General features: G+C 32.3%; 3 protein-coding genes across 3 annotated transcripts; all 3 read right to left on the reverse strand.

Annotated features, from left to right (window-relative positions):
- Positions 1-1,886: 1,886 nt before the first annotated feature.
- On the reverse strand, positions 1,887-2,549 carry LOC108476198 (zinc finger protein ZAT9-like; the record flags this gene model as incomplete). The annotated part of the gene is made up of 1 exon (XM_017778328.2): positions 1,887-2,549. A coding segment is annotated over one exon (663 nt), but the record flags the coding sequence as incomplete, so codon positions are not given.
- Positions 2,550-6,803: 4,254 nt separating this feature from the next.
- LOC108471396 (structural maintenance of chromosomes protein 2-1) lies at positions 6,804-14,563 on the reverse strand. The gene is given in 22 exon segments (XM_053030344.1): positions 6,804-7,129; positions 7,311-7,375; positions 7,378-7,384; positions 7,653-7,729; positions 7,732-7,877; positions 8,038-8,126; positions 8,197-8,290; positions 8,447-8,631; positions 8,708-8,875; positions 8,946-9,086; positions 9,803-9,919; positions 10,850-10,960; positions 11,168-11,266; positions 11,441-11,503; positions 11,722-11,781; positions 11,859-12,023; positions 12,098-12,283; positions 12,369-12,659; positions 12,769-12,912; positions 13,047-13,542; positions 13,544-13,701; positions 13,833-14,563. Coding segments are annotated over 22 exon segments (3,300 nt in total). The 5' UTR covers positions 14,151-14,563; the 3' UTR covers positions 6,804-7,009.
- A 774-nt stretch (positions 14,564-15,337) lies between these two features.
- On the reverse strand, positions 15,338-16,421 carry LOC108476187 (probable aquaporin TIP5-1). The gene is made up of 3 exons (XM_017778316.2): positions 16,292-16,421; positions 15,959-16,209; positions 15,338-15,873 (listed from the first exon to the last, which is right to left on the reverse strand). Exons 1-3 carry the CDS (start codon positions 16,419-16,421, stop codon positions 15,493-15,495), a joined length of 762 nt encoding a protein of 253 aa, XP_017633805.1. The 3' UTR covers positions 15,338-15,492.
- Between the last annotated feature and the right edge of the window lie 603 nt (positions 16,422-17,024).

Consider the following 17,024-nt stretch of genomic DNA (forward strand, 5'->3'; position numbering starts at 1 on the left):
GTTAGTGTACGATAGAATTGCAATTTAACCTTTCTAAAAATGATACAATTTTGATTTAGTATTTTTAAAATTTAAAAAGATATAAGTTATTAAAATAGTAAAATCGTATTTTAGCTTTTCATAAAAATAGATAATTTAATTTCAACCCAAAAATATTTCATAATTTCAACTTGAACTGAATAACTAACTCATCTCTAACTAAATTAAGTAATTAGGTGAGAGTCGAACTTAAAAAATTTAAAATTGTTATAATCTCAACTTTATTATTGAACCAATGTATCGGTTTAAATCAAAGAAAATTATATAAATTAAAAAATAAGAACAAATATGGGCATTCTTAATTTATTCCATAAACTATATCCAACGTCATTAAATTATTAGTAAATTTACATTTTGACGACTTCAAAAGGCAATATACAGATCTTGATTTACCAACTCTTTCTTTGCTCTGTTGTTTCCAAATTTGTTCTTTTCTCTTCAAACTCGGTTCAATGCGTATAAAATACCTTGCAAAACTTATTAAAAAAAAGAATCTAATTAAAAAGTAACAAAGTAGCTTAAAATACTAAAATTAAAGACTCTGTGTTAGAACTAGTTGTAAAATCAATTAAAAGACTCAATACTTGCTAAAAATCACTTAGAAAAACAATGCAAATATGAGCGAATAAAGGTCTAATATACGAGAATTTTAAAATTTTGAATTTTACACCAAACATATTTAGCAAGGTATTTTGAGTGTCATGACGTACTAAAACCTTCTTTGTGCATATTTAAGTACACTATCAATGGAGTTTTTAATTTTCGCAAAACAAGGTCAAGGGATAACAAATATCCTATAAAGATATAATAAAATATTAAAAAGAAAAACATAACAATTTTAAAATTACTTATAAAATTTAAAAATATACTATAAATGTACCAAATTGCAAACAAAAATCAGCTTTAAAATTTCTTTTGTAAAAGATGATTTTGTAAGCAATCAATTACACTTGCCCAAAAAAATCAGTGAAGCCTCGTGTTTTTGTTTTAAACCATTTTTTTTCTCAAAATTCCTCAAGCTGAATTTTTATTCTAAGAAAATGTTGACATTGATGTTTATACTATATATCAAAATTTTGGTGTCTTCAATAATTAAATTTTAATTTAATTTTTAAATTAGTAAAAGATATTTATTTTAATAAAACAATAAATATTAAATTTAAGGGTATTTTTATATATAAAATCCAAGAAAAATGTTTATGATAGGATTTAAATAAAACTTTTAAATTTTATCATTTTAACTAAAGTAAAATTTAATTTTTAATAAATATATTATATAATTGTTTTCTTTCACATTGTGGATGTGTCACAAATTAACTCGGTCAACTCAAGAAAAAAATATAATATATGTGATATTATTATTTTTAAAATTTTATACTTTATTATTTATTATATGTTATTTTTAAACTCACATTTATCTTCTAAATATATAATTTTCCCAGGAATATGTATGTAATAAAACTTCAAATAAATTAGCAATAAAGAAGAGTTAATTTGCGAAAGGGACTAAACTAAAAAAGATTGAAAAGAAAATGTGCACTGTTTCAATGTAAAATGAAGAACCAAAAAGAAGCATTATCTTGTACATACACAAAAACAAAACAAACAAAAAAAACTTCATTAACCATTCATATAAGCTTGTTAAAAGATGGAGCGCATTGGATTCTGAACTAAGCTAACTTCATCATCATCTTGTTCTAAAGCTAAAGCTAGTAAATTAAGATAGACCGATTGAACAGTAGACGACGACGTAATGGAAGTCGAGCAATCGGTGGTAAGTAATCGAAATGAATTTTCTTATGGCCACCAGGTGCTTGACCCCATTGAAACACCCACAAAACGGGCATTCAAAGATAGGTTCTTTGTTGATGAATCTTATGATCAGTAGTATCACCGCCATTTTCATCATCATCTTCTTCTTCTTCTTGGGAAATCTTCTTGCTTTTCAGTTTGTGACTAGCTCTATGCCCACCCAAAGCCTGGTGAGATCTGAAAGTTCTATTGCATGTCCCACACTTGTAGCGCTTTGGGTGAACCTTGGCTGCACCAAAGAACTCATCATCTTCTTCATCCTTCTCATTATCAGAACCCACACCATCATCAGATATTTCATAACCTTGGGTTAGTTTTGGATTATTACTCCGTTGATCCCTTGAAAGCATTAAAAGACATAGGGCAGCATCTTCAACAGAGAGAGGTGAGCTCACCGAGTCAGATGGTGAACCGGTCATCGCCATGTTGGAGGAGAACTTGCGAAGAGTTTTAGATCTTTTCCCGGCTGGGTACTTAGCAGACCCGGTGGACTCAGAAGAAAGTTCATGTTTGGACGAAGCAAGAGGTGGGTTGGAAGAAGAAGTAGAAGATGGTGAGGAGAATCTACCAAAGTGAGATTTCATGTGAGCACCCAAGGCTTTGCCGTTGGAGAATCTTCGGAGACAGATCGTACATAGTCTGGAATTTTGGTCCATGGCCGTAAGCGAGATGAAACAACACAATAACAAAGGAGTGTGGGTTAAAAGAAAGAAGGGAGATCAGTATTGTTATTTATATATATATAATTGTTAAGCCTTTCTTTGCCGAATCAGAACATAAAGCACATAAGGTCCGGAGCAACTCTCACCTTGTCTAATTTATTAAATTTCTTAATTTATCTCTATTTTAAATTTATTTATATACATTAGTATTATTTAATCACGCACATAATTTTAATTAGGCTTAGTTTAGTATTACTTGTCAAAAACTGTTTTCCAAAATAAACTACTTTTGGGAAGAAGCTAAAAAGCAACTTGTTTACAAATATTTTTCTTCCAAAAGTGTTTTTTTTTTTGTCTCAAAAGTGCTTGTTAAAAGCAATACTAATCACACCCTTGGTTGACATGATTGGTTAGATCATCTCGATCAATAATAATGTGACAAAAAGAGAATTTACATTAAATTTATTAAAGAATCTGAAGATTTTTCATTTATCAAGTATTGTTCGTTCTCAAAGAAGATTTAGCAAAACTCATTAGCAAAAGTTGAGATTAGATCTCTTACATTTTTTAAAGAAATATGTAACCATTTATCCAACAAGTGGATATTTTGATATAATTTGGTAGATGCATGTACAACTTAATCACATGTGAGTTATGATCAACTCGCAACTTGTAGTTTGTGAGATTATTTGTTTAATTATTTGTTTAACAACAAAACTTTCAAATTATGTCGTCGAGATAATTCTTGCTAATGTTAGTGAATTTATACTCAAGTTTTAATAATCACTGTTTGCTAGATACTCAATGCAAGTATTGAAGAACCTGATACTTATGTGTATAAAATGGTTTAATAGAATTTATAAAGTAAATGTCTTCAATTAGTAGTTAAATCATATCTTTTGAGAAAAAAAGTTTTTGTATATACGGAAATGACATTTTACATGAATTAACACTTATAAGCATCGTGTCAATAAGTTATTATAAAAACTCTCAGTTAGAATTGGCTTTCGGTTAGTAACCCAATGCAACTCATTTTAGAATTTTTGAATGTGCAATGGATGTTCAAGTTGCTCTATCACAATGCACAAAATGGATATTCAAAGAAAGTTGGGAATATATATTAATTATGAATCTCCTTGTATTATTAAATGCTTTGGACGAATTGGAGATTCAATTTAGTTATATATCTCGATAATCAATCACAATCATATCAATTCAATTCAATTAACCATTTTCAACTCACCTCAATATCACGTCGTGCAAAAAAATATAAATATGCAACAATTAAAGTGATATGAATCATAGAAATAAAATTCGAACACTCGAGCTACTTGTCGTTAGCTCTTGCTTTTCCTTTTTCTCTCAACGATTCAGTGATGTTGTTAACTATGAACAATCACAAAACATATCAAAATATCAAATTCCAGTCAATTCACAATCAATTATCCGTTTATGCAAATTTTTGTACTTTATTCAATTTAGTCCTTAAACCCAGGACAAACATAACTTTCAATCAAAAGCTTTGGATTGAAATCCAATTTCACAAATACTTATTAGGGACCTTCTATTTTTTATTTATATAAAAATTTCATGTCAATTTTAAGTTTTATTTAATTTGCTCCCTAATATCTGAGACTTAACAATTAAAAGTTATAATTTAGTCCTTTTCATAATTTAAACTTAATTTCTCATATATTCATACAAATTTCATCAAATTCTCAATAATGGTAACTTTCTAAACTATAAAAATTTTACAAATTAACAAATAAATTAGCTGAATGAAACTCTCATGACCTTAAATTTGTAAAAATTACAAGAAAATTACTTACCCGAATGGTAGGAAAAATATTGAAGTTTTCTTTGTTTTTCTTTTGTGGAGGACGGCCTAATGTGGAAGATGAAGAGAAATTTCTCTTTCTTTCCTACACAAATTATATTTATTCTTAACTTAATGTTGTTCAACTTAAGTTAATTATGCTTTAGTTAAGAATTAATCTTAATTCTACTTAATTAATCAATCATCGTTACACAGTCCACTAAGTCTTATTTTAACAAGGTCTAACTGTTGTTTGGTACCTTTAGTTAATTGCAATTTAAGTTCTCAAGTCATTCTTTAATTAACAATTTATAGTGATTAAATTTTACAATTTAGTCTCTAGGTCTTAATTAATCACAATTTCGATTAAATTAACTATATAAATTTCAATTTACCTATACAATAACTCTATAAATATTTTTATTTAATATTTACAAGCTCGAAATGAGATCCCGAAACCACAATTTTCAATATCACTAAGACCTGAGTTGTTACAAAGATGATTTTTGTTACTTTAATAATTCAATCAATTTCTTTTCTATTAAAACCTTCCAAATTGATTTATTTTGATTTTGGGGATATGTTAAATATTTAATTATAATATTAACTGTTTTACCAATATTGGGGATACTATTTTGTTGTCCCGAAAGACCCCAAGATGTCTACTAGTGTTTGGTTTTTTGCACCCCCTAAACGTGCTGATGCGACAATTTGGAGAATGCTTTTCTTTGCTGTTATATGGTCCATTTGATTGTTTAGAAATAATTTAAATTTTTACGGCAAAGTTCTGGATTTCCTGTTATTGATCAATACACCTTAATGGCGATCATCCATTTAATTTATTCTTTAATCCCCCTAACCAGGTTGTCTTGGAGAGGAAGAATAAGAGGACTAACTTTAGCGCCCGATGAGTGTAGCCTCCCATTGGGTGCTAAAATTCAATGTCGATAGCTCTGCTAAAGATGGTGTGGAAGGCACTGGATGTATTCTCCGAAATGAAAAAGGCTCGGCACTCGTGATTTTCTAATGCCCTCCTGTATTCACTACTTCTCCTCTATCCGAGATTCTAGGCTTGTCATTTGCTTTGATCTTGTTGTCAATTGGTGCACTGATCCTTCTCTAGCACGGGGTGTCGTTGGGAATTTCGTTAGTAGTTTTATTAGGAAGGTTTTTCATATTTTTGGATAATTCGTCATATATCCCGCAATACTAATATGGAGGATAATAATCTCGCCAAAGTAGGGGCCAATAGAGACTGTTATTTATAGCAATACTTTGCTTAACCTTTTTGACTTCCTTCCTCAACTTTTGCTACCCAGGTGTGCTCTTATTTTAGCGTGGTGTTATTTTTTTTTCCCTAAGTACTAGATTATGTTTGTTTTTGACTTTGTATTGAGTTTTGTTGAATCAATAAATGTGATATCTTTACCTATAAAAGAATGTAAAATAAAATAATTTACTGAATTCATCAGCTCTAGGTTAATATATAATTGAATTAAATATAAATTGCAAATATAAGAATTCTTTTTAAATATGACGAAGATAATTGCACATTCTTAAAATTATGGAAGTATATTTTACATTAAACTATCATAGGTATATTTAGCCAAATATAATAATAATAACTGATAACTTGAAATGTATATGATAGCTTTTATTTTAATCTGTTGCAAAAGTTTTAAGAAATAAAATCGCTGGTAATTAATGACAAATTATTAGACTTAAACTTTTTTCTCATTGAAATTAGATGAATATATTCATTGTTGGTAATAATAACTAATTTTTTTTGCCATGTGTTCTTCAAAAATGTAAACAGTTAATAAGTGCTCTATTTTTATGAATGAAGATCGAAACCTCAAAACCTCATAATTAAGATACGAGATAAACAACCATCATCTATTTTTCAAGAAAAAAAAACATTTGAAGAGATTAATTAGATACAAGAAAAAAGATAACTGCTCAAATTGGTATGAAAGTCCAATCTAATATGTTTGATAAAATTGATTTTTTTTTCTCATGATTTGATGAAATTGATTTATCAGATAAAATCAGTTTCATATTTACTTTTTAAATATTTGAATTTAAAAAATGAAGTCTAAATGATGAGATATTAACCTAAGTAGGGAACAAGTTAAAAGTCAGGAAGGCGAGCTAATATGATCTGGGTTGGGCTGTTTATATCTTTACAACTATATAAAAATGATCCCACATTGACTGTATTTTGTTTGATGCAAAAGTTTTTATATTTACCGAAATTACATGAACAACGGCGATAAAATTTTAGTCCATTAAAATTGGAAATTTTATTTTTATTTTTTAAAACTTATAAAATTTTAAATTAATATATAATAAAATTGCACTTAAACTACTCCAAAATGATAAAATTTTATTTTTATTTTTAAAATTTTAAAAATTTTAAGCTATTAAATTAATTGCATTTTAACCCTTGTAGAAATATACAATTAAATAGGGTATTCGTAATTTATTATAGATTTTGATGTTTGCCCAACTTCCCCCTTTTTACCTTATGCTATTTGAATCTAAGTTTTCTTGTCTTGTATTGGAGATAACATAAGTTTATTCCATAGATGCTATTTACTGTAGATAAATTTTCATCCTTAGCTTTCATCTACCAAGTTGTTTCACCATTTCTTTCTTCTATTGTAAGTGGCACTGGAAATTACCTGCTCGGCTTAGAAGCAACAGTCCTCTGGACAGTGGAAACGCCATTCATGAATTTTGTCCGGAAAAGAACATTAGCGTTGTTAAACATGCCCTCTTTCAGTGAAACTACGATAAACTGCAAGTTTCAACAACAAATGTTCAAGATCAGTTCAATGACTAAATTCCATCAAAACTAGGCAAGCCATATCAACATGAATACTTCCACCACTGCATGAATTGCGGTGCATTGTGTATCAACAACACCATTGTCCACATGTCAGACTTATACAGATTATTAACTTATCAATTCATCATACCTGAGATTGTGGAAAGTGAGCTTTAATCATTCTCCCTATATTCTGAGTGTGGCTTAGATCAATTCTGCATCGATCTGTTGCAATCATGTTTTTTGTAATAATTTATAAGAATAGCATCGTCACCAAAAACCCTGTGTGGACTTACTGAGGGTTAGTTTTGAAGATGCCACTTCCCCATAGCATGAAAATTAAATCCAATTATTTAACCTGACCCACTTTCATGAAACAATGAACCTTACTGAGCAGAAAAAATATCAGCACCCTACCGGTTTGGGATGTGTGCAGGTATTGAGCGGGCAGAAGAAGCAAGTAGGAAGAAGAAAGGAAGAAGAAAATAAGTACCTCGTCAAGTATATAAAATGGAGCGGAGTTAAACAGCAGCAGAGCCAAGATTAAAGAAAGTGCAAGTAGAGACCTTGACCTCCACTCAGTTCAGACAAGGACTGTTTCCAAACATCTCCAAACGCAACACGGACCTCAAGACCATCTAAGAAGCTGCAACCTTCTGGGGGTTCGAGCTTTGCCATGGCTCCGGGCAAAAGGGTAGAAAAGATGGACCCAAAGTCTCTTTAAGAAAAGTGCATCATGAAGACCGAGCAAAATTAACTTTTAGACAACTCAAAACCAAAATAACCATAGGAGAGATGAAACATAACATCTAAAAAAGGAGATTCAAACAGATACGTAAAATGCAGAAAAACCAAATATAACGGAAAGTAATGCTTACTTGTTAACTTTGACCAAAGTGACCTTAAGTGTTTCTTTCTTCTTCTCATCTAGTTCTTCAAGCGTCTTCTTAATTTTAGACTTGTCATTCTAGACAGAGGAACCATAGGATAAGGAAAAGTTAAATGCTAAAAAAGATGACAGATTGAGAGTATCTAACCTCTACAGTGTTTTTCTTGGACATCAGATTATTATATTCATCTTCTGCTTTCTCAAACATTGCCACTACTTTCTTGTTCACTCTTTTTCCAAGGCTTTATGAGAGGCGACCAAAAAAAATTGAAAATCAAGTCAAACCAGGGAAAAGTGAGCAATAACCTCTCATATTATTAGAAGATAATAGGTATGATATTGTTTTGGACTACATGAATATGAAAAAAAATTGCGACAGAATTTATTTAACTCTGCACCTTGATTGTTCGGCTTGAAGCTTGTCAAGTTCTTCCCTTGTTTTAAGAGGATCACAGGATGCAAAATCATAATCCGTTCCACCTTTGCCAAAAAATTGTCTTTCAGTAGCAACCCAGGCGTGCTTCTCAATCAATTTGTCAACTTTCATGGAGCAATCTTTCTGCACCCTCTCCGTTTGCTTTACCTAAGAGACAATAATAAGTAGTATTTAACTGCATCAAGTTATAGGAGACCTACATGGACTAATAAAAAAAACTTACCTCATTGTCCAACCTTTTCCTCTCAAGCTTTATGTCACTAAGCTTAAGCTGAAGTTTTTGCTGCTCCTTAACAATGCTGCTAATTTGTGAATCACACTCCTTACTCTTTAAACGAATTGAGTCTAACTCAGATTGCAATTGGTCATGGTCTTTATTTAGAGTATCAACCTACACCAGAGAGCATGAAAAAAAATATCTTTATAACATAGAAATAAACAAGATAGGAATCTGCCGGTACCTTGGCCAGTTGTTCTTCTACTTCCAAATTAAGATTGTAAATCTGTGTTCTCAAGGAAGCCAATTGGCTCTCTAAAGATGATTGTTCTTGTTTAACTGCTTCTCGTTCCATAACAAGCATCTCTATTTCATTTTCATGCTCCTAAAACATGCAACAGCAAGTCCAAGAAATGAATGAGCCAAAATAAACTAAGTCTTCATCTGTACTCAAAATTAAACCACAACCGATTACTAAAAGAAAACAAGGGAGAATTAGACATTCAAATTCCACAACCACCATCCACCACCCCTCCCAAAAAAAAAAAAAAAATTGGTTGTGTGACTAGTGCTTATAATGGTTACCACATTAACTAAAATCCGAAAACATCTATAAACACAAATTCAACATAAACCGTGTCTCTAGAATCAATAACAAAATAGCAACGCTGCATAAAAAGTTCAAATAAGTTAACTCTTTGTTTCTTCAAAATCATTTTTAAAGGAACTACGAAAAAGTGTCAATATACCTTTAGATCCTTTGAAGCCAACAACAATTGAGATTTTGTATCCTTAATCTTTCTCTCCAAGGTTTTAAGTCTGCCCTCTCTATTATTCTCATGATCCCTAATTGATTTCTCAAGTTGCAAAATTGCACTAACATGCTTTTCATACAAAGTTTGCTTTTCTTTAACAGCTAAGTTTGCTACTTCAAGTTATTGCTCAATGTTCTTTATCATTTCTGCAAGCTAGTTTCATTTAAAAGAAGGAAATGAGAAAATTAAAAAAAGGAAAGGAAAAAAAAAATAGGGGCTTCATGATGGCTTAAATGAGATAAATTTATTGGTTAAAAGTATAATCAAAAAGAGCGAAGTGGAAAACCTTAAGATGCTCATTTTTCTTTGCCCTGTTCTGGAATAAGGAAAGGTCATGCGTTTTAAGTTCTAACTGAGCTTTAAGGTGCATGAACCTTTTCTGAAGAGGCTGTAGGTCTGCAATCTACAAGACCAGAAAAATGAAGACAATAAACAATTGAAAACAGTGGAAATTTGATTTACTGTAGAAACTGGCACTTAAGTGGCACATAAACGTTCAAAAAAAAATACAATAGAACCTGGGAACAAATAGAATACAGATTTTTCCATTCATAGAAAATGTGATTTTGAATATCGGAATAATTACTAAAATCAAAGATCCAGTTAGATAATACAGCTACCTATGTATTGAAAATCCTGTAATTGATATCACTGCAGCAATATTTCCATGAATGGATTAAAACCATACAGACTATTCAGTCTTAAATTAATGAATCATAAATTGATAGAACTGTATAACAAGTCCCCATCAAAATGTAAAATGCAAAATTTGACATTGACGTCATGATTCTGATGATCCATCAAAAGCAAGGGTGCAGAGTGTAATTTTTTTCTTTCCAGGAAGCCAAAAAGAGAGGATGTGATATAATGCGCAGCAATTGTACTTTTAATCAATCCTCTCAATCAATTCATTTTCTGATAAGAGCGAGCATGCTTAAGAAGAATTACAAGTCAGAATCTGAATGGAAATGATATTTGCTATGGAGTAATTTTTCATACAATTTCTTCTTTAAAAGACATACCACTAGATAAAATGACAAAGAACGATAGTATCACGTATAGTTTTGTATCGTACATAATATAAACCAACTAGTCGAATCTTAGTTCAATCACATAATAGAATTAATCCTCAAATTGGCAGTTAACAACAACAACACGAAAATAAAAATAAAATATGTTTTTATTAATATTAGAATCAGATGTATCTAAGATAGCAGGTGATTATATCCATACATCAAAGAACAATTCAGCTAACTCATACAAGAATCTGACAAGACACAAATGCATCAGTAACGTACTAAATATGAAAAGATATTCATTCAATGCAGATTACCTTCATTTCAATTTCAGATAACCTCTTCTGATGACCTGCAAGTTTTGATTCACACTCTGCTAAATCATGAAGTTGTCTAAGCAGATCATCCCCCCCCCCTGTGAAAAAGGTCTCAATTTTCAAACCTCTTAATTTACACAAATAAGTACTTGGATACAATTACTTAGGACAAGTTATAAGAAGAAAAACAGTCACTTTCTAAAAAAAATTTAAACATCCACTCCAACCTTTCCAAAAGCAGAATGAAACCTCAAGTTTCAGAGGAAAAAAAGAGTGAAGAAAGGACAAATACTAAAATACTTTACGAGAATAAATAACCATGTACCTGCGGCTTCCACCAGTCAAAAGACCACTAGGTTGAAATATATCACCTTCAAGGGTGACACTAGGAGCGCGAATTTCCCTATTAAAAGCAACCTGCAATGCGTTGAGTTGAAAAGAAAAGAAACCATACATGAATTGACAGCTAATATTGTTTTCAGGTGACAAATAAAGGTAAAACTTAGACATGAGCTCTAGCCAAATAAGAGAATAGTGAATCGTTTCACATTGTTTAAAGAACCACATATGAAAGTATTCAGATGGACATGCCTCCTTTGCAGCATCAGTAGTTTTACAAACAAAAGTAGCTCCAAATACATACTCCATAGCACTCTGCAGGACCATTCAAAACTTCAGAATAAGACATCAAACAAAATAAAAGTTACCAATATTTCCATCCCGGCTACTTAAAAAGCTCCAAAAGCATGTATAGCTCAATTAATCGAATTTAAGCACCACATTATAAATTACATTAAGCATACATCAGAAATTTCTAATAGGCATCATGCAGCAGGAGGTTTAACAAATAAAATAGCATCATGAAAACATACCTCCAATTCCTCATCATAACCAACCAAAGAAAGTGCCAGCTTTGCATTCTCCTTGCCAACCTGCCAATGCGAACATTAAATCAGAACAGAGAAAGAGAGACTCAAAAAGAAAAAGAACAAAGACAAAAACAAGAGACCAATTTCATAGCAGCCTGATGAACCCTTGGATGGACAGTACTAGGTTGGATTTTGTTTAATGGTATAATTGTTACTCTTCTTCGTAGATCACCATTCTGAAGCAACTGCTTTCCAGTATTTTCGGTGTCAACTACCACATTAAATAACTTCCCACCAGCAGAAACCTACAAATTGATTTAAAGAGTTACCATATAAATTTGATGGTAGGCTAGAAATATATCATTTATATGTTGTCAACCTCTAAGGCTGCCATTGCTGAGCTATCCTTCACTTTTATCAGTTTTACAACCACTCCTTTCACCTTTGACCTATCAAAATTTTTCACAGGATCACAATAAGTGAACTGAACATTTGCTAGCTGTGCTGAAAGATCTTGTACTGTGTCTTTCAACTTCTGGATGAGGTCCAACATAATTGCACAGTCCTAGATAAATTTGTCCATTAAAAACAATTTAGCCAAAAGAAAATTCATGGACATTCCACACTGGAGAAAGAAACATATAAGGAACCTTCTGCAAAGTTTCCATCTGGCCTTCTTTGTGTGGAAGAGATTCCAATTCAATTTTAACTTTTTCCAGATCTTTTCTCCTAGAATTAAGCTCATTCTCCACCTCAAGTGCTTCATCACGCTTTGACATTAATTGATGCCTTTTCTCTTCCAGCTCTTTTCCACAATGGCTAATTTTCGTTCTCAGCTGTTTCAATTCTGTTTCAGCAGCCCCAACTGCAACCTTAGCATCACCTAGTTGATCTGCAAGGCATTTCTCCTCATTGCCACTGTTCTTGCCAGCTACGATAGCCTGCCATTTTAATGACAGAAAAATTCCTCAGTAAACTTGGTTTACTAGTTAACGCAAGAAATATAATATTTATTGTTTATAAAAAAAATTCACATATGAAGGTGGTTACCTGGTATTCCTTTTCATGCTCTTTGAAACTCTTAGAAAGGTCCTCAACTCTCTTTTTCAGATCAGCTGCTCCTTCTTTAGACTTTTGCACAGCAACGGCTTTCTCTTCTATAGACTGCTTCAAAACTTCAATATAGTGAATAATCTGCAACAGAAAATAAGAAATACAAGTAATTTACATGAAAACAAGATAAAGATTAAACAAATTGAACAGAAGATAAACAGATGCTTGAGCTGATGCTTATAAAGCAGCAGAGGTCGGGACAATAAATCAATAACCTTTTCAGCATTTTCTTTCTCACCCTTGAGAGTATCCTCCTTGCTATTCAGCACAGAAACTTCCTGCACAAGTTTCTTAGATAAGGAATCTACTTCATCTGATAAAGCTTTAACTTCCCCACCCAAATTAGCTTCCTGTTCAGCAGTCAACTTCGATATGTTAGTCTCCATATCTTGAATTTCCACCTTTACCCTTTCTGTATCATTATCTATTTCGGTGATCTTTGCCTTCAATCTTTGGACTTCACCAACCGCACTATCTCTAATCCTCTTTGCTTCAACGTAATCATAAGCAACGCAAAATCTTTTAAGTCTATCCAGCTCAACATTCCCATTAGACCATTGCACATACTGCATCCGTTCTTTCCTTAACTTCTCCAAAGCAGGCAGTATTTCCTCATCAAGAAGCTTATTAATCTCATCAACCTTACTTTGTTTCTTATCAAGTGTTTTTAACACAAACTCTGTCTTTGTTTCATACATCCTCGTCCCGGAACGGAGGCTTCATATGCAAAACCTTGGTGATCCGACCTTGCATTATGACGAAATACGGATTGTTAACATTAAGTTGAACCGAATGGAAGAGATTCTGCACTTGACTCGGCTGCGCAAGTTTTCCGTTGATCAAATATTTGTTCCTTCCACCAACCACAATCTACGAAGGTTTCAATAAGATTTTCAATTTTAAAAGATAGAGATAAACATGGGATTTGCAGCAATATTTCAAACTGAAACAAAATCATAGCTGAAATAAAGAAAAGAAGAAGACAATTACGCATCACCTACTTGTCGAGTTACAGTGATTTCAGAGTGCTCCTCGTAACCGAGTGGACTCCGGGATCTATCGGAATTATCAAAGATAATGGAGACAGTGGCCTTGGTAATTCCGGCTTGGCCTTGCTTGTAAACGAGCTCTTGGAGATTGGCAGCACGAACTTGTTGCAAATTAGTGATCCCTAAAACAAAGCATATGGAGCCGAGGATGTTGGATTTCCCAGAGCCGTTTAAACCGGTTATGGAATTAAAGAAAGGATCGAAACCAGGGACCAGGGTCCTCGATGCATAGGACTTGAACCCTTCCAAACATATTTCCTTGATGTACATCGCGCCTTAAATTCAGGGACTCATAGAAAGAATACTCTAGAATTTGAAAGAAAAGAAAATCGCATGAAATTGTGGAGGAAGTAACGGTAGATGCGGTGATTAGATTCACTTTTGGAGCGAAAAGCGAGGGAGGGAGTGTGTTCTGAGTTTGGAGCCGACGTACTCGGTAAGAGGAAACGGCGTCGGAGATTGAAACGGTGGTTTTTCAGAATTTCGAAAGTCAGCGTTTGAGATACTGGGTTGGTGGTGTTGATGATGAAACTGACCGAACCAAAGGGCGGGAAACGGATGTGCCCATTGATTTTTCGAAATCTGACGGATGAGGAAGCCAAGTGTTTTTTTTTTTACAATTTTATCCCAATTATTAGGTGATTTTTTAAGAAAATAACAATAAAAATTAATGAATTGAACTCTCTCCATTTTTGTATATTGTTTAACTAACATTGCAACTTTATCTATTTTTCATTATAAGTTTTGGAAAATTAATATTTAATCTTTTATTTTACATTTTATTTTATTTTTGTTTTAGGGATAATAATGACTATTAAATTTATCATTGCTCCATAATTGACATGTTTTGCTCCACTCCTTTATGAATGTATAATTTTGACAACCACTATCATTTTCATAGGTTATGGATACATTCATCTCCACCTCTTACGCTTCAATTTAATTTTTACTATTTGTTTTTAATAATTTCTATTTTTTAAATCAAGTAAACATTTAAACATAATATATTTTTCCATTTTAAATTATTATAATTTTACCCTTTTAATAATTTTATACGAATCAAGGCAAGTAATTACCTTAATTGCTACATACCCAATATTCAAAAGAAAAATTCACCCCGCTCTACATCCACCTTTCAAACATCCACCTTTCAAAAAAATAACAAATATTACATTTTATTGCCCTCATGATGGGATAAAACAAATTAATACTGAATTATATTTATAAAAAAATTATTCAACGTTAAAAATATTTATAAATAAGTTGTCTTTAGGCTTTAGACATTATATTTAGTTGTTTAATTTAAGCATTTGATATAAAAATAGTGAAAGACAATTATTATTATTATATTAATATTTATAATTTTATTAAAATTAATTTATAATATAATTATTTTATTTGATCCTCCAATGGGTTGATTTAAGACATTAATTTAATCAAACACCTTATATAAAAATAAATATATATTAATTATGTTAAAATACAAAATATAATTTTACAAAATATTGTTGTGGTATAGTGACCCTTTTGTTCTAAGGGACTTGTGGATTTCATATTAAATCTATATCTCTTACAAAATAAGAAACTTAGTACAGAAGAAAAGAAAGCACAGTTAAACTCTAGTTGTTCCATCGGAATTCACCCTTCCAGAAACATGACCGGGGAACATAACATTATCATACAGAAGCCCAGCCACTGCTGCTCCAATCAATGGTCCAACCCAATAAACTGCCTGGTTCTTGAACCGTCCAGCAACTACGGCGGACCCAAAGGCTAATGCTGGGTTCATTGACCCTCCAGAGAATGGTCCTGCCGCCAGAACCATGCTTCCTGCCATCAATCCTATTACCAGTGGTCCAATGCTCCTCATTGGACCGCTTCTTGTGTCACCTCCGGCATAAACAGCGTACACCAAACCAAATGTCAGCACACCTTCTACCATGGATGCTCCGAACCCTGTCATTTCACTGGCAATTGTATATATTGGGACATCCTGTAAATACCTATAAATGTCATTTTAAGGGTAATGAAAAATGAAGTAACTGTATGATGGTGCAACAACAGATGAAATGATATACCTGGGAGACAGTGGCGACCTTCAACAAAAGGCAAGCCATCACAGAGGCCAACATTTGAGAAACCCAGTAAAACAGAGCAGTCGAGACACTTATATGACCCCCAACTGCCAACCCAAAAGTGACGGCCGGGTTCACATGCCCACCGGAAACGTTTGAGGCAATGTACACCGACGAGGACAGCGCGAAGGTGTTTGCAATGGCGACTAACACCAGACTAGACGGATCGGTTGCCGAGTTCGACATCAATTTCCCTGGTAAAAAATAACAAGTCGGCCATCATGTCATGTAGGGGAAAAAAACCCAGATTCATAAACAAGATGAAAAGGCACTAACGTGAAGCCATGGCAGAACCGACAACAACAAAGACATAAAAGAATGTGGAAATGAACTCAACGAGATAAGATCTGAGGGCATCGGGGGTAACAAATTGCTTGAAACGGGCAGTGAAGGAAGCGAGAGCCATTTCGTAACAAGAAGAATATGATGAAATGGAATTTGTTTTGAGTATAGAAAAGAGGGTTGGGATTTCTGGTTAAATTGCTTTTGAATACAAAGAAGGGGTGAGGGAAGTTTATAACAAGCATGAAAGGTTGCGACCTGTTCATGTTCAAAAATTAACCGCGCACTAGTTCACGTTGTTTCTGGCGGTCTATACCGTTACGTTGATTCGGCGGGGAAGCCAACTGTTAAATGTGTACGGCTTGGGCCAGCTGCTACGTAGATCTGCTAATGGGTGATGCAAATTCAAAATTTTTAATTACATTTTTAAGTACACACCCGACTCAAAAATAACTTTGAAATATGTTTAAACTTTCATTCAAATTAAAAATATTAAATTAGAGCTTGAACCACTCTGTTTGAATTAAATTGATATATAAAATAAATTTAAAAAGTATAATATATCAAAACATACTATAAATATTAAAATAAATATTTCTCAATAAATTTAAAATACATTAAAAAATTTTATACTTAAATAACATTAAAATAGTGACAACTTAGCAAGCAAATGCGTCTAAAATAATAGCAAAATTAATAATAAAATAAGAGTTATACAATATCTAAA

Source organism: Gossypium arboreum, chromosome 7 (genome assembly GCF_025698485.1).
Source record: "Gossypium arboreum isolate Shixiya-1 chromosome 7, ASM2569848v2, whole genome shotgun sequence".
Classification (NCBI taxonomy): Eukaryota; Viridiplantae; Streptophyta; class Magnoliopsida; order Malvales; family Malvaceae; genus Gossypium; species Gossypium arboreum.